At 32.1% G+C, this 26,551-nt stretch overlaps 2 protein-coding genes and 1 long non-coding RNA gene across 3 annotated transcripts; 1 reads left to right on the top strand and 2 right to left on the bottom strand.

Moving 5' to 3' along the window:
* Positions 1–748: 748 nt before the first annotated feature.
* LOC143068034 (calmodulin-like) lies at positions 749–10,984 on the bottom strand. The gene is made up of 5 exons (XM_076241774.1): positions 10,857–10,984; positions 7,697–7,727; positions 6,819–6,962; positions 5,257–5,499; positions 749–860 (listed from the first exon to the last, which is right to left on the bottom strand). The coding sequence occupies exons 1-5, from the start codon at positions 10,857–10,859 to the stop codon at positions 832–834; spliced, it is 450 nt and encodes a 149-aa protein (XP_076097889.1). The 5' UTR covers positions 10,860–10,984; the 3' UTR covers positions 749–831.
* LOC143068036 (uncharacterized) lies at positions 10,952–21,002 on the top strand. The gene is made up of 2 exons (XR_012976094.1): positions 10,952–11,024; positions 20,176–21,002. It is a non-coding gene; the product is annotated as an uncharacterized LOC143068036 (long non-coding RNA).
* Positions 19,060–26,551, bottom strand: LOC143068033 (neo-calmodulin-like). The gene is made up of 5 exons (XM_076241773.1): positions 26,238–26,551; positions 25,920–25,953; positions 25,198–25,341; positions 19,660–19,905; positions 19,060–19,173 (listed from the first exon to the last, which is right to left on the bottom strand). Exons 1-5 carry the CDS (start codon positions 26,238–26,240, stop codon positions 19,145–19,147), a joined length of 456 nt encoding a protein of 151 aa, XP_076097888.1. The 5' UTR covers positions 26,241–26,551; the 3' UTR covers positions 19,060–19,144.

Below are 26,551 nucleotides of genomic sequence, written 5' to 3'. Positions count from 1 at the left end.
TCGGCTTTTTTCTGCTATTTGGTCGGGTTTTTGTATCTTTGACACAATACCCATTTTCATTCTCATTTTTTTTTATATGTGCAGGTTAAAGATATTATCCATCACAACTGCCAAACTCACGCTCTTCAACCTTATAACATATCAAACTGTATGGTAAAGGGGGAAGTAAGGCGACTCCCTGATGATGCCACATGATTGCTTATTTTTTTGTATTGTTAGGAATTTAGGAAGTTACTCCGGAACAGAAGAGAAAAAAATTTATAGAAACCAAACATGTACAACGTACAAATAAACATAACCAAAAGGGTATAAACAGAACTGCCAAAACTTCACATAAACTGTTTACAATAGACACAAGTTGTGCTCAACTGTCTTACATGACTGGTGCGTTCGACTCCAATCTTTTAAAATTCACTTGGATTGCCAGTTATACTTCTCAAAGTCGGTGGTTTCTTCGACCACCCCGGCGTCCTTCACTAGTGGAAATGACCGCTACGATATACACATGAGTGTCTAAACACTCATAAACATTTTATATATAACAAACGATAGTAGTCATGTATGCAATTACATGAAACTGAAAAAAGAAACATTAATTTTGCTGGCATATTATCTTATTGATGATACTTCTGTATGGTTTCTTGTTGTGGTGATCATTGGATCAAATTCAAATTTTAAATAATCATTTCTTAATGACTACTGAAAAATTAGAATTAAAAGGAATATCCCAATTTCTCAAGTTACAAAATTTGAACACATGCTGTTTTATTCGATAAATATATTATTTAAAAAATTTTTATTGTTTTTGTGTCTCGTCATGGCTAATTTCCTTCATTTCGACGTCATCATTTTCACAAATTCTACAAAAAAAGGAAAAAGAACAGTTATAGTATTTCACAATACGTATGTAATATACATCATATGAAAAATTAACATTCATTTTGGTTCAACATTTTTTTTTTAAATGTCTGTTATTGTTTTGAAACATAAAGCACATGTTTTGACATTTTGTGTTGTTTTATCCTTGATAGGGAGCAATGTTAAATAATCAAAGTACTGAAGTACTGAACATCGGATGACCGCAGGTTCTTGTGGATGGTCAAAAGCACATGTCACAAAAACAGATCACATCTCTATACCTGAAACTGGGGTTTATTTACAGAGATATTTTTCTGATACAAGTTCGTGCTAAGATGATGAATAAATGACAGGAAATTCAACCTCACCGTAATAACTATTATATTGTAGTGCAAGAAATCAGTATACCTTGGACTATTATACTTATATAATAATAGTCGTAGAGAATACACTGGTTTGTTGTTATATATATTATTAATATTACGATTGCATGTATATATAATTTTCATCTATTTGTATATGATCATTCTATTCTATTATTATTATAGTGCAGTGCAAGTGCATGGTGGACACTCTTCTGTAAACTGAAAAATCAAAGCCTTAAAGGCTGTAAAAGCAATTGCTGCCATGTTAATGTTTTTGGGGACTTTTATTTTTCATCTACATATATAAGAATTAAACCTGACAGGACATGGTTGTCTAGTGAAAAGCAAGAAGGTTTTGACTTTATATCAATAAAAGACTTTAGCAGGAAAACATTTTTAATATGTTTTTTATTTCACAAGGAGACAACAAGTTTACCAGGCTAAAGTTGGGCTTAATTATACATGTGCTGAAACATATAACAGAAATCCTTATGTATTATCCCCTGGTAGTGTTTGTAACTGGGCAAAAATTTCCAGTATTGATTTAATTTTAACAATTTTCATAATTAATTTAAATTAACCATTCAGTTAAAACCTTTAAACTTCCAGACGCAAATGTTGAAAAACGGGACAAAAATAAAATATCTTACAAGACATAAACATGTAAAAAATAAATTATTTCAGCTTACGAAAAATATTTTCATAATGTTACTTTGACATCATTTCTTAAAAGTAAGTCCCAAACATAATTGCTCAGTTGATATGCGTCATCCTCGTGCGATACGAGATAACTATAATTCTGATGCAATCCCGAAAAAGGGGGTCATCACAGACAAACATGACATTAAATCGTCATTATACGAACAAGAAGAAACAGCTCTATGTTGCTTTGATATTTATCAATTTTCAGGAAACATTGCGAAAAATGATCTTGTTAAATGTTACCTATTATTATTATTATTATTATTATTATTATTATTATTATTATTATTATTATTATTATTATTATTATTATTATCATCATTATTATTATTATCTTTCCATTTTTTCGAAAACATGTAAAATAAATTTTAGGTCCATTTCATTGGCAAGGGGAGTCAATTAAGTTTGTCAAACGACCGTGCAAGGGCTGTATAGCCAGTCAAGGTCGTTAAAAACTTCTATTTGTTGTTGTAAGTTTGTCATTTTTAGATGACAGGTAATCATTTGACCCTACGTATTTATAACCTGTGTGCATGACCTGTGTAGTGATTTTTATTTTACGATAAATTTATGAATGAACGATAATTTTATGAATGAACATTTGACTCTTTCTTGAACACCAATTAATTATATAAAACCGTATTTTATAAGAAATAAATCAATCAAATTTCCAGTACTAAAACAACAACTGAAATGATTCCATATTTTGTCGTATAAACGGAGAACGGAGAACGGAATCGCAGGTATTTATATATAAATAAAAAAGTACCCTTTTCACATCTATAATTTTTATAGATCGGTTGAAAACCCAAAACTATTTTTCATAATGGAAATTTAGGCAATATCAATACATCGATATGACCTCAAGGTCATCGCGATGTAAAAATGTCTAATGCATATACAGTGAATGGCTATTCTATGTTACAGTGCACTGCATCCTTTCACTGTTATACATTCAACTGTGTTTTTACGATCCTTAAAATAAACAATACTATGTGTAGCGGGAATTCGTGTTTACTATGAAGGAGGTACTTTAGTATACAGATACTAAAACAAATTGTGTTAGGTATTTTAAAAAGGGTACACATGTATGTACATGCACCATGCGTCATCTCTGGACACTCATTAACAAATTTATATTAGTGAATGGCCATCAACTCCTTAAAAATGTTGCCATGACATCATTTGAGTTATTTTTGTGTGTTCATTGCGATATATGTGATGAAGATACTCTCACAGGGAAAGTAATGAATAAGTGCATCAACTTAAATCCTGGGAATTCATTTTTATGTTTTAAACCGAGCAGCTTTTACAACTAAGAACAAGAATGTGTCCATAGTACACGGATGCCCCACTCGCACTATCATTTTCTATGTTCAGTGGACCGTGAAATTGGGGTCAAAATTATAATTTGGAATTATAATTAGAAAGATCATATCATAGGGAACATGTGTACTAAGTTTCAAGTTGATGTAACTTTAAATTCATCAAAACCTACCTTGACCAAAAACTTTAACCTGAACTTCGCACTATCATTTTCTATGTTCAGTGGACCATGAAATTGGGGTCAAAACTATAATTTGGCATTAAAATTAGAAAGATCATATCATGGGGAACATATGTACTAAGGCCACACCAATTTAATTTCTTGTTCTACGGATTTTTGGACTCCAAAATATGGGGCGAGCGAGCGATTTGAAAATTTTAATAAAAAAATATTTAATTTGCAAATTTTTGAGGCGAAGCTTGAAAAGTAAAGGCGAGCAATTATGATTTTTTTTTTGTAAACATTAAAAAGTAAATTTTGACAATATTAAAACTTGATTTATCACTTGTACGTTGACATTTCTTTAATTTCTGATGTATTTTTTCCCTGTTCACCAAGAAATAGTTAAATCTGGTCTATGTGTGTGTGACTGACAATGAGACAATTCTCCATTCAAGTCATAATCAGTTTTGGGGCAACCCCTTAATGCTATAAATATCCCTTTTACATGTTTTATGAGGAATCAATATAAGTTATAATATATTTGTCTGTATAAAAGAGCTCATATTTTCTCAAAGCACTATATATATATATCTATCTGGTATTAAGTGGTCAAAACATGTCCAAGAATTTTGTAATATTCCTGGACTTTAACCATGTTAACACATTTACATGTTTAATATTATTCAAAATAAGTGGACCCCTCTTAAAGGCTCTTTTAGAAAAAGTTGTTTAAAATATGATTGATGATGAAATCTCCTCTTTTTGAGTACAAAATTCTAAGTTTTCAAAGGTTTTGTATAGAAGAACTATACAAATCCTTGGTATTTCTATTTTCTTTTCTACATCAATAAAATGACCCCTTTCTGAGGTTGTTCTCAACCTGATTATAAAAAACACAGGTCAAAGTACGGCCTTTTACACAGGGCTTTGATACAGACCAAACAGCAAGCTATAAAGGACCCCAAAATTATTAGCGTACACAATTCGAACAGGAAAACCAACGGTCTAATTTATATATATATTCAAACAGGAAAATACCAAATTATGAACAACATCAACAAACGATAACTGCTGAACGACATGCCCCTGAATCAATCAGGACAGGTGCATAAACATGCAGTGGCTATAGATAGATTTGTTTCGCCAGCATACAATATAATTGCAGTTGAAGGCAAATCCTTCAGAAGTTCTTCGTACTTTATTCTAACAGCGAACATGTTTTGATAGGGAATATAAGTAAGGGGGAAAGAAACCAATTGTTTGTTCTTTACAGGTATTTCCGCGCTGTTATAAATTTATAACGGAGCACTCCCTCTTTGGATAAATAGGTTTCATGCCGAAACACATATTCTCACAGATATTTACACCTTGTGGTGGGGTGATTTTATGTTTAAAGTCGTTATATACAGGTTAGACTGTGATTTAAAACAAATGTTGATATCTTTTTATAATATTTACAAAAACAACGGTGCGGGAAATGGACATGATTACATTTCCGGATGCGGGAAGCGGGAATAAAAAAAAAAATAAAAAAATTCTGTTTTGAAAAAAATAGGTGCGGGCGGGTCCGTCGAACAAGGAATCAAATTGGTGTGGCCTAAGTTTCAAGTTGATTAGACTTCAACATCTTCAAAAACTACCTTGACCAAAAACTTTAACCTGAAGCGAACGGACGGACGCACAGACAAACGCACGGACGAACGGAGGCACAGACCAGAAAACATAATGCCCCTCTACTATCGTAGGTGGGGCATAAAAACGATCTTTAGGTTGGTTTGTCTGAAAACTGTCTTATATGATCTAAATCGAAAACAGACACCTGTATTGAAAAATAAAACGTACCTTCGTAGTTGACCTGACCGTCTCCGTCTAGATCGGCCTCTCGGATCATCTCATCAACTTCTTCATCTGTTAATTTTTCACCTAGATTTGTCATCACATGTCGAAGTTCAGCTGCACTTATAAAACCATTGCCGTCCTTATCAAATACTCTGAATGCTTCTCTGATTTCTTCCTCGGAATCACTGTCTTTCATTTTTCGAGCCATCATAGTAAGGAATTCTGGGAAATCTATCGTACCATTACCTTGAAAAAAAAAGGGAAAAAAAGGAATGAGAATGTGTTGGTTTGTTTGTTTTTGCTGGTTGTAACACAATGTGAAAAGTACTCTGAATACACAAGTACCTTGCGAAAGACTAACATAGATATGCATCAATTGTCTTGTGTTCGAAACCTTCTCAAAACTGCACAAACATGTATGTAACTTGGTAAAAATCTGAAGATACTAGTAAAAAGTAAAATCGGTAACCTACCATAGCAATTGGTCATTATACAAAGAAATTCGAGTAATAGCAAGGTAGTTTGCAAAACTAATTATATCATATAATTAGATTAATTCTCTGCACCCCTAAAATCGTAAGAAATATGTTGTAATTGCAAATGTTGACATTTGTCACTGTGATAGTTATAATGTCGCTACTTTGAACATGTATACAAAAAGTAAGAAGATATATCTATAATACTAAAATGACGAGGTCCAATTTGTCAGCCGTCATCAGGTAAAAACGGCAAATCAAAGAATTCAACTTTATATATAGCTAATATAGGACATTGGTGTTGATTAAAAATTACACCACTCCAGACCCTTTTGCAGTCCACATAATTAATATTGCCAATAATTAACAAGTTCCGGGTCGAATCCGATACCGATACCAATAGTATATTCACCTGTTACCTATTACCTTAACTGTACGTTCCGCATCTAACAGGCGCACCACCATACGGTGTATTTAGGATTTTGCTATATACACGGGTCATAACCACAGGGTTGACACTACTAAATTCAACCATTGTCACATTGTTCCCTATTGTAGTATTTTAATCAGTATGACTTTCTAAGATGACAATACGAATAATAAAAATTTGGACTTAAATTAAGGCGTATAGGTACAGTTTTCAATTTGTTAGCCGGCATGACGCAAAACAGTGAATCAAAGATCAAATAACTAATATAGGACAATGATGTCGATTAAAAAATACTTCATTCCAGGCACTTTTGTTTTCCAAATAATTAATATTACCAATAATTGATAAGTTCAAGGTCGACGCTCGACGGGTTCAAACAGAAAGCTTTTTTAAAGCAGAGAAAACTATGCATCTTATAATCGGCATGACTTTATCAGATAATACGCATAGTTCTATACTTTAATTAAGTCACGGACCCGCGATATCACGGGTGTGTTCTAGTATATATTATTAAAATGAGACAATCAAAAGCAATATGTCAAAGAACGACAAACAACACAGCGATGGCCACATGTAATGGAACTAAGGTTTCGGGGAAAGAAACATGTACTATACGGTATATGCATAATATCTTTTCATCTGTAGGTTTTAAAACTTACCATCAGCATCGACTTCGTTGATCATGTCTTGTAGTTCTGCCTCTGTTGGATTTTGTCCGAGAGATCTCATGACAGTTCCCAGTTCTTTTGTGGTAATGGTACCGTCGCCATCTTTGTCGAACAGACTGAAAGCCTCTTTAAATTCTGTAAAATAAAAAGTGCATGTATACAGCAGAAATATCAATAATGAGAGAAACACATTGGTGAGGATATACAAAATTTACATTATAACGGAAAATATTATGCTTTTTGATATTTCACACAACGTACTATATTTGTTAGAGGAAACGGCAACAGGAATTTGCATGCAACCAAAGATGCATACAACTAACAAAACAAAACAAAAAATAAGCATTTTAGCGTCGCTAGGATTATAAACAAAATTTGTGTTTGTACTTTGCCAAACTGAAGTTTACATTCATGCGTTTATGCATATAAACAGAACTTGCTTAGCTTTCAAAAATTTGGTAGAATTACAATTTAAGTCATTCTTCCTCTTATCCTGCTGAAGTAATTTTTGAGTTAAGTGTTTATCTCTGTTTGGTTAAATCATCAAAATGAAACCAAGCATTAATATTGTTTTGTCTGATATACGTTCATCAAGGTTGGGTGTTACTTCTCAAAAATAGGAAGTTGACAATTAGAAAAAATAAATTATCGCGTTCTTGATGTATCCTAGTTTTTAATTGTCCTTAAACAGGTTTTGGAAACATTGTGCGCCAAATGAGTTGAAGAACAATTCGATTAAGGAGGGCACTGTTAGTATCAATTATTGTAATTAACATACATGCATAATAAAAGTGGTATTTTTAAGAGAAGGTAGGTATTATACTGTAGATATTAAATTTCTAATATCAAATAGAAATGAGTTTTCATACCTGCAATTTGTTCTTCATTTAGTTGGTCAGCCTACAAATACATGTAATATAATTAATTGTTCGTACGAAATGGTAACTATTTATTTCTATAGCCTGTCCTGGTTCAAAAATATGCATGCATAAGGAAGCAGTCAATGAAAGATAACCTGAAATTACGCTGATGACCAACGTATTGACTTTGCTGTGTGGCATGAGTGTTTTTGTCCTACGAAAGACTTTAACCAAATAGCAATGATTGTATATAGCACAACATAGGAGAGGTAATCTATGCCATTCTACACACCACAGTGTTGCCTGAAAGAAAGGTTATCTCTAAACTAATCGTTAAAACTCATAAGCCAAATGTGAAATTGCAACATATATGTACTTTTATGGTTGTGACTATCAAAACAAGATAGATGGGGAAAAAAACCAATTAATTTAGACACCAATTTGTAATATTACGTGTGAGAATTGAAATGAAATGAATTTAAAACAAAAATGTATATATTCTAGAACAAAAACAACTACATTTTAACGAAGTACATTCGTGTTAGAAGAGCCAATTCACCAAAAGTACTCATTGCCGAAAGCTAGGTCACACTGATGAATAAATCCCGTTTATTTTGAAATGGTATCAGTTCATACACATACAAATGCAAAACAGTACGAAAATTCCTTAAATCAACTGGATGTTGAACAACAAGAAAGTAGATAAGTTTATTTTGCCTCTTTGTGTTTTGTAACTAAATTCACGTTGCATCTCAAAACAATGCTAAATAAAAAAAAATGTTTTTATGAATACTTTTATTTAACGTACTAGTTTTCTCGTTTAAGGTGTTTTAATTTGTCCTTTCATGGTCTTTTATCACTTGCTGTACGGTATGTTGTGTTTTTTTCGCTGTTTAGGCGACCTTTTGTTGCTAACTTTATGTCATTTGGTCCTAGCATGGTCTTGGAGAGTTGTCTCTTTGTCATTCATACCACATCTTCTTATTTTCATTTAGTAAATGGCAATATTTTATAAATAAATAATTTATTTTAATATCACAAAATTGTCACTAAAGTTGTTTATATAGATACAAAATGTATACTATTAGTCCTATTATATTAGAAATCTTTTCTTTATATTGGTCAAGTGATGCACATAATATATGATTTTTTATAAACACAAAAAAAAAACTTCAAGATATGACATGAACAAACATGTATAAAAAAGTATTTTAATACTTGAATTTGAAAAGATAAACCTATCTTACATCAATTTCAATATCGACTAAATGTCTAATTTATCAGATCAACGGAGCAAAATATAAAACTTTTTATTAAATCACTGTCAATCTCTTACTATATTTACTTTAACAGTTTATTTTTTCCATTTGAAAATCTAGCTATTAATGTCTTTCAAGAATGCATATATTGTATTGATTCACAAGATTTATGACATATCAAACAGGGCATCGCCGTTATTTAAAACAAATATAATATTTATTTTGAAGTTCAAAACGTTTTTTTTTTTTTAAATCTGACGAATTGCCTTTAAACCATGCAGAGAAAGCTAAAGAAGTGAACACTGTCAACAGATGCTCCCCATGGAAAATAGAATATTAATTGGGAGAAACTATAATAAGAGTCATGTTTTGTTGTCTGCAGGGTCCTGAAAAGATGCAAGATGAATATATTGATGAAAATTTAAAAAAACAAACTCTGTATCTAAAGAGATTTATACAAAAACTTCCTATGCCCTTGGTATCCCTTGGTATTATTTGGCTAACGGTTATTCTAGTCAACAGGTTTGAATCACATGGTCAATAAACATGTATTTGTCAACTTACAATGTATGCCATAGTTAAAAAAAAATTTAAAAGAATTTCATACTATAAACTATGTACATTTATTTTCATCTACTGTCTCATTGGCTTTTAACCTACTATATACCTATTGATCAATAAGACTATTCCCTTTCCCTTTTTAGTTCCCATATACAAGTTTCCGTTCAAACCAACAAAGTGAACTCAAATTGCATGTATCATCAGAAATCATTTAATATAAATGCCATCGACCTTATAGACATTGACCATTGACCAAAAACTCAATAGGTGTCTACCCATTTCCTGTACTTTCTACTGCATAAATTCCAATGAAGAGAGGACAAATCAAGTTATGATAGGGATATCATACGTTAAAGCCTATAATGCGACGATATATTTCGATGTATACAATGCATAAGGGTTACTAAGAGACATTATTAGTCCACTTCAGCATGATGATACATTTCATCAACGAATTTTAACAGGAGTAAGACGACGGGTGTCACGTACTAATGGAGAAAACAGGTGCGTATTTAATATATTGCTTCGTTGTGCACGGTACAGAGGCGATCCTTTATATAAACGACCAGAAACCTCAGATTCTGGACTGTTTATCGCCTGTTATTATTTGTTCTTTTGAAACAAAAATCGGTCTCTCTTCAAACTAAATTATTGGTTGCTTACTTGGTATAAACCCCCTTTTGATCTACAAATTACTCCCACATACCCCCGTACACTAAAACAATAACCGTTTCACATGCCCTTTGTTATTCATATTGTATGAATGAGGAAGTGTAATCATAATCAATAGATCAGTAGTTCTAATAAAGAAATTGTTTTCATACGGTAATATTGTATTCAGTCATGTTTCCAAAAGATTGAATTTGAAAAAAAATTCCCTCATAATTCCGAGAAAAAAGACTTGGAAAAACTGTTAAAAACGTTTAAAAAAAATTGAAACTTAATCGGGAAAGGGGATATATCACACTTTAATTATTTAACCAATCGTAAGACCACACATATAAGTAAAAGAAATGTAGGGAATTATATCTCAAAATATATATACATGTATATGATAGTTCACCTCAATACATTTTGTTTAAAGACCCTTAAAAACGTATAACATTCCTCTTCGTAATGCATTATAGCTGGTTTTAACAGCAAATAAACACATATCTTAAACTTTATTTTTAACACATCACTATTTAAAGTAAATGATTTGGTAGGATTGCTTATGGGACATCTCTCCACAAGAGACCAAAATAACATTAGACGTAAAGTAATATATAAAATGTACTATTTTAACATTAAAGTGATATAGAAATAAAATAAAACTGTTGTAACAAGATAAAAATCTAAACTAATCATACCATTTTGTGTGAGTGTAATATCTGTGTCCTTACTTCGGTGACGTGCTTCAATGTTTGAACCTTTATCAAACTCTCTTTTAAGTGTTTAACTGTGTAAATTGTAGGAGGTGTGCTTATGGAAATTTAAACACTCAAAGCGTAATTTATCTCGTTCAGTTATTGAAAAAGGTAAGGTAACGTTATACAATTTAAACATAGGTGAATTGTAAACCAGAACTGAATAAAAAAAAAATGATCATAAATTAAACCTTTATGATATGGTGTTTTTTGGAAATATTTAAAGAATATGGGAGAATATATAGAGAAACTAAAAAGAAAAAAGAAACGCATTGCAAATATAAAGTATGATTCTTTTGTTCATACTTAAGTGCTCACGACTTGTCTTCTGGTGGTTACTTTCATCAGATACGCCTTCATTTTGACAGATTTAAATTATAACATAAATAAATAAATAGACCCAATCGATAATAGAAGTATATCATGTGTATATCAAGCTTTATAATAAACCAGTTTAGTATCAGTAATGACTATCTATTTTGTTTCAATATAGATAAGCAGATGCAGTTGTACTTGCAATGGAACACCTATCACTCAATAGACAAAATGATACAGGTGAAATACACTACAAATCACCATGCAGACTACATATTGTATCCCCCAATAGACAAAATGATACAGATGAAATACACTTCAAATCACCATGCAGACTTTATATTGTATCCCCTAATAGGCAAAATGATACAGATGAAATACACAACAAATCACCATGCAGACTACATATTGTATCCCCAATAACCATGCAGACTTCATATTGTATCCCCAAATAGCCATGCAGACTTCATATTGTATCCTCAAATAGGCAAAATGATACAGATGAAATACACTACAAATCACCATGCAGACTTCATATTGTATCCCCAATAACCATGCAGACTTCATATTGTATCCCCAAATAGGCAAAATGATACAGATAAAATATACTACAAATCACCATGCAGACTTCATATTGTATCCCCAAATAGGCAAAATGATACAGATGATATACACTACAAATCACCATGCAGACCTCATATTGAATCCCCAAATAGGCAAAATGATACAGATAAAATACACTACAAATCACCATGCAGACTTCATATTGTATCCCCAAATAGGCAAAATGATACAGATGAAATACACTACAAATCACCGTGCAGACTTCATATTGTATCCCCCAATAAACAAAATGATACAGATGAAATACACTACAAATCACCATGCAGAGTTCATATTGTATCCCCCAATAGGCAAAATGATACAGATGAAATACACTACAAATCACCATGCAGACTTCATATTGAATCCCACAATAGGCAAAATGATACAGATGAAATACACTACAAATCACCGTGCAGACTTCATATTGTATCCCCAAATAGGCAAAATGATACAGATACTATACACTAAATATCACCATGCAGACTTCATATTGTATCCCCGAGTAGGCAAAATGATACGTTACAGATTAAATACACTACAAATCACCATGCAGACTTTATATTGTATCCCCTAATAGGCTAAATGATACATACAGGCAAAATGATACTGATTAAATACACTACAAATCACCATGCAGACTTCATATTGTATCCCCAAATAGGCAAAATGATACAGATACTATACACTAAAAAGCACCATGCAGACTTCATATTGTATCCCCAAATAGGCAAAATGATACGTTACAGATTAAATACACAACAAATCACCATGCAGACTTCATATTGTATCCCCCAATAGGCAATATGATTCAGATGAAATACACTACAAATCACAATACAGACCTCTTATTGTATCCCCCAATAGACAAAATGATACAGATGAAATACACTACAAATCACCATGCATACTTCATATTGTATCCCTAAATAGGCAAAATAATACGTTACAGATTAAATACACTACAAATCACCATGCAGACTTCATATTGGATCCCCCAATAGGCAAAATGATACAGATTAAATACACTACAAATCACCATGCAGACTTCATATTGGATCCCCCAATAGGCAAAATGATACAGATTAAATACACTACAAATCACCATGCAGACTTCATATTGGATCCCCCAATAGGCAAAATGATACAGATTTAATACACTACAAATCACCATGCAAACTACATACTGTATCCCCCAATAGGCAAAATGATACAGATTTAATACACTACAAATCACCATGCAAACTACATATTGTATCGCCCAATAGGCAAAATGATACAGATTTAATACACTACAAATCACCATGCAGACTACATATTGTATCCCCCAATAGGCAAAATGATACAGATTAAATACACTACAAATCACCATGCAGACTACATATTGTATTCCCAATAGGCAATATGATACAGATTAAATACACTACAAATCACCATGCATACTTCATATAGTATCCTCCAATAGGCAAAATGATACAGATTAAATAAACTACAAATCACCATGCATACTTCATATTGTATCCCCCAATAGGCAAAATGATACTGATTTAATACACTACAAATCACCATGCAGACTTCATATAGTATCCCCCAATAGGCAATATGATACAGATTTAATACACTACAAATCACCATGCAGACTACATATTGTATCCCCCAATAGGCAAAATGATACTGATTTAATACACTACAAATCACCATGCAAACTACATATTGTATCCCCCAATAGGCAAAATGATACAGATTTGATACACTACAAATCACCATGCAAACTACATATTGTATCCCCCAATAGGCAAATGATACAGATTTAATACACTACAAATCACCATGCAGACTTCATATAGTATCCCCCAATAGGCAATATGATACAGATTAAATACACTACAAATCACCATGCATACTTCATATAGTATCCTCAAATAGGCAAAATGATACAGATTAAATACACTACAAATCACCATGCATACTTCATATTGTATCCCCCAATAGGCCAAATGATACTGATTTAATACACTTCAAATCACCATGCAGACTTCATATGTATCCCCCAATAGGCAAAATGATACAGATGGCATTGGTTTAACAGCACAACATAAGAACCAAACTGTAAAAACAAAACGGCGCAAAAGGGCTTGAGCTTTCACATCGAAACTTATCACAAACACAACTATTGAAAAGGGGGATATAAATTTATTTACTTATTTAAACCAGTTAAGTTTGATTGCAGTACTGATGTTTGAGTCCTGTTCATATAGATAGTGAAGTACCCGGTAGTGTGTGGCTTCATGAAAATTTACTCACACTATTAAAGTGTTATTCAAAGAAAACTATAATCCGTTTAGACTAGTCCATAGCAAGATGGATAACGAACATCGATTTACTCGAAAGTTGCACGACTACAGTGGCATTTTTGCAATTTATATTCAGGTAATTGATAATCGGTCAGTGACAAAAATAGCATAATTGGTGTAACAGGAAACTTTTTATCTTTATCATTTTTTTTAGCAATGCTATTCAGACTTGTTCGTGCATCAGGTATCTGTAGATTTTTTTTGTTGTTGTCTTTGGATATCACTTTTAATGTCTGTTTGACTATGTACGATGTATAAATACGCAGCCATGTCCGGTCAGAATAGAGGCATCATTTCGGATATCTCGTGTATCGATAGCGCCTAAATCATTTTACGTTAGAGGACCCATACTATAACTTCTTGAGGGGTCCGTAGTTCGTCAGATGCAAGGATAAATTTCTTCACTATCCATCGTGCCTTCGTTTTCCAATGGCATTCGAAACTGTCGTCATTCCACTCAATCTATTCTCTTTGTAGAACTTGCATATTATATGTATTGCCAATTTGTTCTCGGTATTTCTGACATTGTCTCCACCACCGAACGACAAACCAATGTATTACAGGCATCTTTCCTTGGAAACTATTTTTTGTTACGGCCGCCATCAAGAGTTTGTTGACCGTCCTGGAATATCCGTTTCACAGATGATAGCGGATTTGTTCCTATTGTCGTAACTACAATTCCATTCCCTTTTTCACAAATGTGACCTACTGAATTAGATTCATTACCGCGTTTATACTAACATGAGTAAGACGACAGGTGCCATAACTGGCAGAAAAAGAAGATCATGGTGCATATAATTTTAAGCACTTCGATCGGCAACATTGAAAAGAAGCTAAATGAAAATTGACTTTTCTCTTCCGGTTTCATTTGTTTGAAGATGGAGTTCTGCACTAGGTTTGATAAACCATAACTACTGTGAAAGAAGTATCGTTATTATGATTAAACTAATAAGAAATTTCGTCGTATCATGTAGTCTGACTTGTATGTTTGTAAATGATCGGATCTCTGAAATTAGAATAGCGCATGGAAACGAGAAATATGCCAAAGAGAGAACAACCTGATCAAAAAGCCGAAACAGTCCAATACCACCGATGCGTCTTCAACCAACTGAGATAATCCCGTACCCGGTGCAGGCTTAAGCTGACCCCTAAACAATAAAGTTTACTTGTTTAGCTAAATAGACTTCCCCCTTAACAATAAAGTTTACTGGTTTAGCTAAATGGACTTCAAACTAAACTGTTAACTTTCATCCAGAAATCCCTTGTCTTCAATGGAACTGTTTCTTTACAGAAACATTGAGATTTTGTTTAGTCACCGACCGATTTTTCTTTTTAGTTTTTTGTTCCCTTTGCACATTTGTTTAATCATTAAAATAAAAAAATAACTTTTTTTTGCAATATACACATGAACCAGATTTATTTTAATCAACGATATTTCGACGAAATACTTTTTTTTTAAATTTAGAAGCGAAAATATATTTTGAACCCTCTTCTTTTCCATAAGAGATATATAAAAATAAACATGCTAATTTTTCAGTTTTATAAATATACCCCTGAAGAACCTTATTAACACACATATCATCCTTAGAGATATGTCGCATTGCGACAAAATTAAATCACCCGGACAAGCTTTGTAGGGTTGTTTAAATTTATTTTTAAAAGTATTTATTTTTGTTTATGCATATTCACTTACAAGGTAAATAGTTCGTATCCAACGAACCCTAAATACAAACTGGATCTAAAAGATATTCTAAATATGTATAATAAAATATGAATATGAGTGTAATTATGTGTATTGTATACTTTCCTATAAAATGTAAAACTATATAGCGAGCAAGAAGTCATAACAAAAGAAAAAACGTTAAACAAAAACAATATCAGCAAACAAGCAAATTAACAAAATAATCACCAAACTACCCAAAACGGTCCTTAATTCGAAGCGGAGGCTTTTATTTGTAACAGCTATATTTTTCACAGTAAAAGAAAATAGTTCTCTGTGATATACAATGCACTTTGTCTATCAATGGGTTTTGTTTGTAATGGACAAAGAACACGGTCTGGCCAACAACTAGTGCTTTGGTATTTGTACCGTTGATATATAAATGATACTTATAGTGTAAGTTGTCATCATTGTCAAATTAACAGTTTTAGCAATAAAAAGATATGATCTCTTAAACTGATATATTTTTTTTAAACGTCAAGTAAAATAGAAATTTGAAGTATGTACCTCCGAAATGAATATGAAACAAACGATTTAAGCGCTTGTAGTGCTTCGACTTTCAGATATATTATGTCTTGTGGCTACATATACACTGTTACAGTAGACCTTTGCATCCTCCAAAATCTATATTGTTCAGAAAAAAATGTCCCATCTAATAGGGAAGAATGTTAATTCCCTAACTTCTTACTATAACATAGTAACTGTAGTGAATTGTCTTATAACAAGGTCAAGTAATATTCTTCTTGACATACAATTACATGTAAATTTGAATGAAAAATCTAGAGGCTATTAATTGGATTTAGACTTTGATTATTTACATAGATTTATATAAACATCTAGAAATAATAATACAACCTAATCTTATAGATTAAATGTTTTACATTGTATGATCATCACAAAGGTAGATGTGAGGAGACATATTATAAAAAAGACATTCTTACATCTTAGAACGAAATGGTTCTGGAGCGTAGTTATGTTTTCCAGTAATTATTATAGTTCGAATAAGCCACCCTGTTTACTACTGAATCTGATTGTTTCTTAGATTGAATTCACTGTCAATTTTACCATCATCATTCTGCTGGAAGAGTTTTGTGTTGTATACCCGTACTGTTCTTATTCTTTTGAAAGCATATGTTTTGGGAGTGCAAAGCATGGACTTGTGTTTTAGTTGTGTTTTCTGTAGTAAACACTTCATTCCACATATATTCTCCAAACTTGTTTAATTCTTTGAATAGAAAAAGAAGATGGGTATGATAGCAAATGAGACAATTCTCAAAAGAGACCGAATGAGACAGAAATTAACAACTATGTGCCTTCAACAATGAGCTAAGCCAAAACCACAGTCAGCAATAAAAGGCCCCGAAATGACAAATGTAATGCAATTCAAACAAGAAAACTAAGAGCCTTATTTAAGTACAAAAGTACAAAATAATGAACGAAAAACAAATATGTAACACAGCAACAAACTACAATCACTGATTTAGACTCCTGCCTTGAGACAGGCACATACATTATGTTGCGGGGTTAGTCATGTAAGCAGGCGCCTTCAGACAGGCACATACATTATGTTGCGGGGTTAGTCATGTTAGCAGGCGCCCAAACCTGCCTTGAGACAGGCACATACATTATGTTGCGGGGTTAGTCATGTTAGCAGGCGCCCAAACCTGCCACTAACCTGGACCAGTGGTGTACCAGTACTACTGTTTTTACAATTTCAATTCGATGAAGGAAAGTTTGTTTGAACATGTCCATCCGCAAATTTATTAAATATTCGGATATGTGTAAGAAATCTTAATGGGTGATATTTTCCTTAGTAATATGTCGCATTGCGGCAAAATTAAATCAACCGAATATTTCGTGTTTAATAATTTTCATAAGTACTTCTTTATATACATTCAGTCAAAAGGTATATTTAGTTTATTAACGAAACATGCATATATATATTAAATCTACTATATACATAATTATGTTTACAGTTTTGATAAAATTCTCTTTGTTTATTCGACATATTTTTCAGTAAAAATGATAAAGTGATAAAATATCTTTTGTAATCATTTCATATATTTCTTATATTCTCACCACTTCTTAAGAGACATTGTTTTGTTTTTTTCTTTCATTTTCAGTCATAAAACAATTCGATTTTAAACATGTAAATCCCTAAAAGGCTGGTGTACTTCTAGTTTTAGTAGAACTTTTTTCAAAATAGCGTTAAAGAATCAAAAAGAATTAACTATCCATAGCAACATTTTGCACTTTACATAATAATAATAATGAAAATTCTATAGAAATGCATCGCTTTCATTCTAAGGCAAAATAATACAGCAGTTTGTATAAGATTATGTTATATCACATGGAAAAAGATATTAACAGCAACAGAGGGACGAAAGATACCAGAGGAACAGTCAAACTCATACATCGAAAATAAACTGACAACGCCATGGATTAAAACGAAAAAGACAAACAGACAAACAATAGTGCACATGACACAACATAGAAAACTAAAGAATACGCAACACGAACCCCGACGAAAACTGGGGGTGATCTCAGGTGCTCCGGAAGGGTAAGCAGATCCTGCTCCACATGTGGCACCTGTCGTGTTGCTTATGTTATAACAAATCCGGTAAATAGTCTAATTCAGTAGGTCACATTCATGAAAGGGAAGGGGATTGTAGTTACGACATGATGAAAAATCTCCGATATCATCTGTGAAACGGTTATTCCATAACGGTCAACCAACTGTCGCCTGTATGTTTTGCCTCTTTCCAATTATACTAAGTTGCTCGAAACTAAAGGAACGATGCATGTCTAGCTATAGGGACGAGAACAAATTCACGATAAACAATAGGTATAGGATCTCCTAACTTGCCGACCTGGAGTAAGCACAAGAATCTAAAACCACTGGAAAATGAAATTAGGGTAGAAAGGGGATACATTTTGCCTTTCAAAAGATCATCTACGGACCTACAAGGATTTTATAACGGTCAGGAAACAGGGCACTCTTCTACGAGATTTCGGATTCAAGGTTCCAATTTTGACAATATTTTTATTTTCCAAACATCTTAAGCATACATATACGTCCCTATTCACGGCTTTCACTATCGGATGTACTCATTTTAAAGAGGTATCGGTATCAGAAACAACTAATGAACACCACAAATGTCTTTATGTCGGCGTTATATATTTTTATTTAAAATTATTATTTTATTGCAATTAAATGAGGTAATGGTATACATAAGAATTTACTTGTGGGTCATCATCTTCACAAACTCTACAAAAGAAAAAGACATAATTCATTACAAAATAAAACAGCACAAAATACCAAACAGATAAGCATTTTGGGTAAACTCAAGTGAATTGAAAACCCTAGCATTCATCTTATATATATAGCTGAATAAGATGTACATTTTTATTGGTTTACATCCAATTATATAACGAGCTGAAACAAATTTAAGCCAAGTACATGTATATACTTTGACCTATAATGGATTACTTTAACAAATCGTGACTTTGATGGAGAGTTGTCTCATTGGCACGCATACCACATCTTCTTATATCTATAAAAATTATAGAATATAAAATAATTGACATAAAACAGCCAAAATAGATATATGGAATTTTTTGTTAAAATTCCTACGCAATTGAATATTTTGCTTTTCGCTAATTTACATTTTAATATTAGTATTCCTTTTTTCTTCTTCAATATTTGAGATTGAAATTTTATGCAACAAATCAAAGATGGCATAAAAATATTTACCTGAATAATTTACTTGACCGTCGCCATCTGTATCAGCTTCCCGTATCATTTCGTCAACTTCTCCGTCCGTAAGTTTTTCTCCTAGATTTGTCATAACATGTCTTAGTTCAGCTGCACTAATAAAACCATTTCCATCTTTATCAAACACTCGGAATGCTTCTCGTAATTCCTCTTGGTCATCTCCACTACCTTGCATCTTTTTCGCCATCATTGTCAAGAATTCTGGGAAATCTATTGTTCCATTTCCTATGAAATGAAGAACGAAAATCGGTAAATAGATTCCGCATGTTTTTTGAGTGAAGATGTGATTCTCTCTGTGTGAAAAATAACTTTAACATAAAAAAAAAAGAAGATGTGGTATGATTGCCAATGAGACAACTGTCCACAAGAGACCAAAATGACACCGACATTAACAACTATAGGTCACCGTACGGACTTCAACATTAAGTATGTCACCTTTTATTTAAATGTATTGAAAGAGTCATAACTCTTCCTTTTATTTTTTTCTTCTAACAGGTGCTTTTAACTTGACTGTACGAGACTTTTGATGAAAGAAGTACTTGAAAAGACACAAATGAGACAGCAACCTCAAGTAGAAAATACTTCATTGCAACAATAGACGGGTGTCTATATAGACGTTAAGGTGGCTAGGGAGTATGAATTAAAATTGATAAAAAAAATTAATAACTTGTCAAAATGAAGTTTTATCATGCTTTTTTAAAAAATATACTAAAAGTATGGGTCACCGGACTTTTTTGCACGCTTCAGGTTGAGCAAAATTGTCAGATTTTGTATGGATTATGCAGAAATCTGCTAGGGTTATAGTAGAAGCTGACATAATGACATCATCCAGTTTATTGTTTAATAGTTTACACTGGTTAAATGTGGAAAAACGCATTCAATACCAAAAGGCAATACTTGTATTTAAATCATTAAATGGTATGGTTCCTAACTATTTACAAGAAAAATTTCATTTTACTGATAACTAAAATTATAACTAACGTTCAGCTGATGAAAAACTATTAAATCTTCCAAAACCAGTAACAAATTTTTTAAAGAAAACATTTACATATTCAAGTTCTCAAATATGGAACAGTTTACCAAATGAAATAAAAATGAGTAATACACTTGTATCTTTTAAAACAAAATGTTACAAGTTTTTCATCAATTGTGCAAATTAATATGCTTTTTCATTATTATTTAAATACAATTGTATATTGTGTATAATATAACTTTATAATACTCTATGTACTTATAAATATGTTATTATTATTTTGAGGACTCTCAGGAAGATTAGTTTTAACTAATGGGATCATCCTCTTGAAATAAAGATTATTTATTTATTTTATTTTATTTATGGAAAATCCAATTTTCTGTGATAAAAAGAAAACGTACTTTAAGAACTTTATGATAAAATGTGAGAAGATTGCTCTTGTAACATGCTTTCAGATAAGAAAAAAAAATGGGGTCACCGAACTTGTTTTCTTGCTACATATCAAAATAGGTAAATTCATCATAGTAACACTTTCTATTATAAAATTACTTTATCTGAGTGTTTTTGTGAAATTACATCTGGATTCATAATAGAACACAAACGTTTCTATATTTATATCAAAAGTCTTTTACATGAATGACATACAACTCTCAAAATTTGCACATTTCATCAAATATCTAGACCAAAGTTATCTGCTTCTTCAAAATCCAAGATGGAGGATCACACCCGAGCTTATAATATAACAAGTTCATAATTCTTAAACTGAATCAATTATTTATAACGTGAAGTTAAAGGATAATTATAACTTCTTAACATTCGTCCTTAGAAGTTTCTTCAAGAAGTCAGTTTAAATAAATATTTTTTTGCGGAATTGAAATCAGATTCATGTTGTAGTGGTGAAGATGTAGCGTGAACCAAAATTAGCGACAAGTAGGAAATAAGTTAAATCAAACGTATGATAGGTCTTGAAAAGAGAGGGGCGAAAGATACCAGAGGGACAGTCAAACTCATAAATCGAAAATAAACTGACAACACCATGGCTAAAAATGAAAAAAAGCCAAACAGACAAACAATAGTACACATGACACAACATAAAAAACTAAGGAATAAGCAACACGAACCCCACCAAAAACTAGGGGTGATCTCAGGTGCTCAGGGTAAGCAGATGCTAGGCCTACAGTGATGTGATAGTTTTGCCTACATGTTGATGGGCTTTGGCATCATATAGACTTTGGGATGTAGAACAGCAGATAAAGCGCGGTTCCTTTGTTCTTGCGTGTTCTTGTTGCGAATTTGATCAATGAATTGATACACAAGATTTTTTTCAAGTCCCGTTACCTGTTCTTATTATGGACAATAAAATTCCACATGATACCATGAGAGAGAGAGCAACCCAACTGAATCTGACATTAGTTTACTTTTTCAAATAAATAGAGATTTTAAAATTCACCAAATAAAAATCACAACAAAAACGTTTCTTTAAAGAACGACCATTTAACCATTTTATTTTGAAGCTAGAAAATAAGATGGTGACTGCATTCTTTTCTATTAATTTTTAAAACTTTTGAATCAGCTAAAGGAGATATGGGTTTAACTCAAATGAGACAACAACCCAACGATAAGAATGACAATAAGATACTTAGAAGGCAATTTGACGATCGATAAGTTTCGTTACCATATGATAAACTATAAGCTAGAGTTCTCTTTAACTTCTGACTCAGTCTGTGGAAGAAACGAATCGATAAAAACTTTTCTTATATCACATAGCGATATTGTCTAATATCAATTTTAAATATGCAGACATTCCATGCGGAAAATGTTGTTTTCGGCAATGAAAAATTAAGAAAATACTAATTTTAAAACTTGTTGTTCAAATATAAACAACAATTGAGTCTAAATATCTATTCAGAAGTTAGTTAGAAGCAAACGTTTATGTCCGTGTAAAATTTGAAGTGCTGTGTTTTTCTTATATACATAAATATACAAATGCTATAATTTCTAATATCAATGCGGTCCTTTTAAAATATCATAGCTGTGTTTTTCTTATATCAATATTAGTACTTATTAGTATTAATATTTGACTGCTGTACCCATATTTTGACAATTTTACCTATTATGTCTGTTTTGTTCACGCATCGTTGTAAATATGACAGAATTTGATGAGACTGTCATACACGTGAGAGGTTTAGCGCTATAAAACCAGGTTCAATCCACCAATTTCAAAATTAGAAAATGCCAGTACCGATGGGGTTTAATAAACAATGTCGTTATCAAATAGCTACATGTAAGTATCAAAATTATTGTTCACATATATAACATTTAGCAAATTTTATAATGAACGCATCAAAATAATATATATCTGATATGCTCGCAACGCAAGCATGGAAGACTTTCTTTATTGATAACAATGAAACTAACTTGTGACAAAGATGAATAATTATACTGTCCTCGTTCAGATTGATTCGACAAAATCTGACCTGAACTTTTGAATCTCCTTTTTTTATACAAATTAGACCGTTGGTTTTCCTGTTTGAATGGTTTAACACTAGTATTTATTTTTTTGTTCCTATATAGCGTGGTGTTCGCTGTGAACCAATGCTCCGTGTTTGAGGCCCTACTTTGATCTATAATGGTTTACTTGAAACAAATTATTACTTTAATGAAAAGTTGTCTCATTCGAACTCATGCACCATCTTCTTATATCTATACATCTTTAAAATTTCCCCTTATAAATAACTGCTTTTCCAAAAACGTCATTTGGGTGCTGAAGCTTTTGTAAAGTGCAAAATGAACTAGCACACTTCTAAAGATTTAACGGTAACGACAGTTATGATGGTATAAGAACGATTACGTCAATAAAATTACCAAATAAACAGCACTGAACGATCTTAATTTATAAATATAGAAAAGATACGGATTGTTATTTTGCACTTAGAAATGTTCGCGTATTTATACGATCGGTTACTAGTAAAAAACGAAAGTCAAATATGTGAGGCAACAATACATCGGAATGCCCTCACGATGTAAAAGAGCGTCCATGCGGCAAGCTGATTATGTTCATAGAGATATCGATTTACCAACGGGAAAAGTCTTTGATATCCAAAAAGAACTGTTTTCCTTGTCAATATTTTTTTCTATGTTAATAATAAACACATTTTCTGTTTGACAAGATTTTTGATTTTCGTTGTATCTGAAGTTGTTCAATTTATAGTTTGAGTTGGTATCTTCAAAGTTCGGGACATCAGCATTTGCACATTTTAATTTGTTTGAAATATTCATTTTGCCATTTGAATATTCATTGTTATTTGGAGCTGTGTTGGATTGGATTGTTTGAATGAATGTTTTTTTTCTTTCTTTTTAGTAATTATATTTTTTGTCTATTTCGATATGACCCATGTGGATAGGCTATAGCAGTGTGACCTCAATGGTGGATCCAGCCGTTTTCAAAAGAGGGTTATAAAAAAGGGGGGGGTCCAACCATATGTCCCCATTCAAATGCATTGATCGGCCAAAAAAGGGAGTTTCCAACCCCCGGACCCCCCATCCCCCCTTCCACCACTGGACCTATATAAGAATCTAATAGGTCGGCAGGCTATTTACAAACGCATATAAATTCCGCCATTGCATCATCGCTTCAAATAGAATTAGTCGGTTAAACCATGTGATTGAAAACAATAGACTGAACAGGTTGTTAACACTTTCAACTATCAATAGCGTCAAGCAACATTTTCGAAATGATAAGTTCATGTAAGCGTTAATTTTGTTACAGATACGACATTTCAGTGATATTGATCCTCAAACATTAAGTCGGTCATGAACTAAGTTTGTGAATTGTGTTTGCAGTTTTCTTGACACGCATTGTGACGTGTCATCGTATTCATTTTATATTAGAAAATTATGGCAGTTATATTAGAAAAGTATCGCATTCATACATTTTTTATATTAAAAAAATATCGCTATGATATAAGACAAACATCGCATTGATATAATAAAATATAGCAGTATCTTTGACTTATATGTGATTTTGGCTTAGCAAATAATTGAATTCATCTCAATTGCATTCCACTGAATTTGCTACGTGATATTTATTGAATGTGTACAAATAATAAACCTTGCTTGTTATTACATAAAATAATTCATGGAAATTATACAGCAGACGTATGTCGTGTTAAATGTCACCCTGTTTTAAGAAAAGAGTCATTACTCGATACCGAGAAATCTGCCTTTCTTCGTACAAATGCTAACATTCGTCTGAAATTTCTCACAATGCAACTCGTTGATACAAGACAATATAGCTCGTTAATATAAGAAAAGTTTTATCGAATCGCTTCTTCCATAGACTGTGACTGATAAATCTAACAGAAACACTTAATAATCTGCCATTAAATACGCAGTCTTTGCTAGTCACGTAAAAGTGGTTAATATATCATATTTTTTTTAAACAAACCTTCTTGTTGTATGTTAATTGTATTCTAAGAATTAATTGTAAGTTAAAAGTTGTAGGTTCAAAATGCAAAAAATGTTCCGTATGCATATGTACTTACCGTCGGCATCTACCTCGTTAATCATGTCATGAAGCTCTGCCTCCGTGGGATTTTGTCCAAGAGATCTCATAACTGTTCCCAATTCTTTGGTTGTAATAGTTCCATCTCCATCCTTGTCAAAAAGCGTAAACGCTTCCTGAAATTCTGTTAAAAAAAGTTTGTATACCAAAAAGGAGACTTAAGTCTCAAAAAACATTTTAAGACTTATATAAATTATTATAATTCAGACTTTTCAGACACATTTTCGTTTCAATATCAAAGTATTTCTATGCATGTATAGATATGTAATTACTTTGTATCCTTCCTGAAATATGTGCTCTTTTGCAACTATATAGAAAAATCAATTACTGTCTATCGTTTAGACATAATCGTCCTAAAAATGCATGAACTATTTGCCACTGGACGTTAAGCAATCAACAATCAATCAATCAATCATTTAGACATAGTACATTGTAATTACGAGTTTTGGGTTTTGTTTACCCTTTTTCGACGTTTGATAGCAGTTTTCCAGCCTACATGCTTCTCTGCAGGTTGGTATCAAGATGCCTTTTGTGTCCAAGTTTCTTCTAAATTCAAGATTATAATTTAAGGTATATTGTTATTTTCATGACCTATCCTCTATCCACATGCCACGAAGGTCCATATTTTGAATTTTATTCTATCAAATTGAATATTAAACAAAATTAATATAAAGGGATCAATATTTTTTCAAAATGTTTTACCTGCAATCTGTTCTTCTGTTAAGTTACAGTCTGCCTATAATAGAATTGGGTGAATGTATACACGTTTTCTCCTCAAAAAAATTATATAAAAAACAAGTTAAAAATAAATAAAAAATAATTTTTATGAATTTTTATTTTAAGAAATAAAGACAATAGAAAATCATTGCAAATTGTAATAATAATCATAATAATCATAATTATATAATATTTATAATTGATCATAATCATAGTAATGAATATCTGAAACCATATTTGGTTATATAAAAAAACAATTTTGACGTAATATTTCTGATTCAGAATGTCATAATCAAGACTTACCATTTCGGAATCAACTTTTGATTATGTCCTTTTGACAGTAGTTCGACATATAAAATAACTTAATACTGAGGGGACATGTAAAGGTGTGCAAAAAGGTACTAACAAAATCCACTGTTGGAAATTATTGTTTGTGCCGATCGTATCCTCGTGGATACCCTTATTTCTACATTGGAATGTACGGTTTGGATAACCTTCAATGCGGCATTAAAGTGTTACCTGCATTGCGACATATCTCCATGGTTTGTTGGCAGTAAGCACATCTATTTCAATTTTCATTATAAACTAATAGGATCACACTTAATCTTCGGATAATA

The sequence above is a fragment of the Mytilus galloprovincialis genome, chromosome 3, assembly GCF_965363235.1.
Source record: "Mytilus galloprovincialis chromosome 3, xbMytGall1.hap1.1, whole genome shotgun sequence".
In the NCBI taxonomy this organism is placed as follows: Eukaryota; Metazoa; Mollusca; class Bivalvia; order Mytilida; family Mytilidae; genus Mytilus; species Mytilus galloprovincialis.
This window is presented reverse-complemented; position numbering and strand designations above follow the sequence as displayed.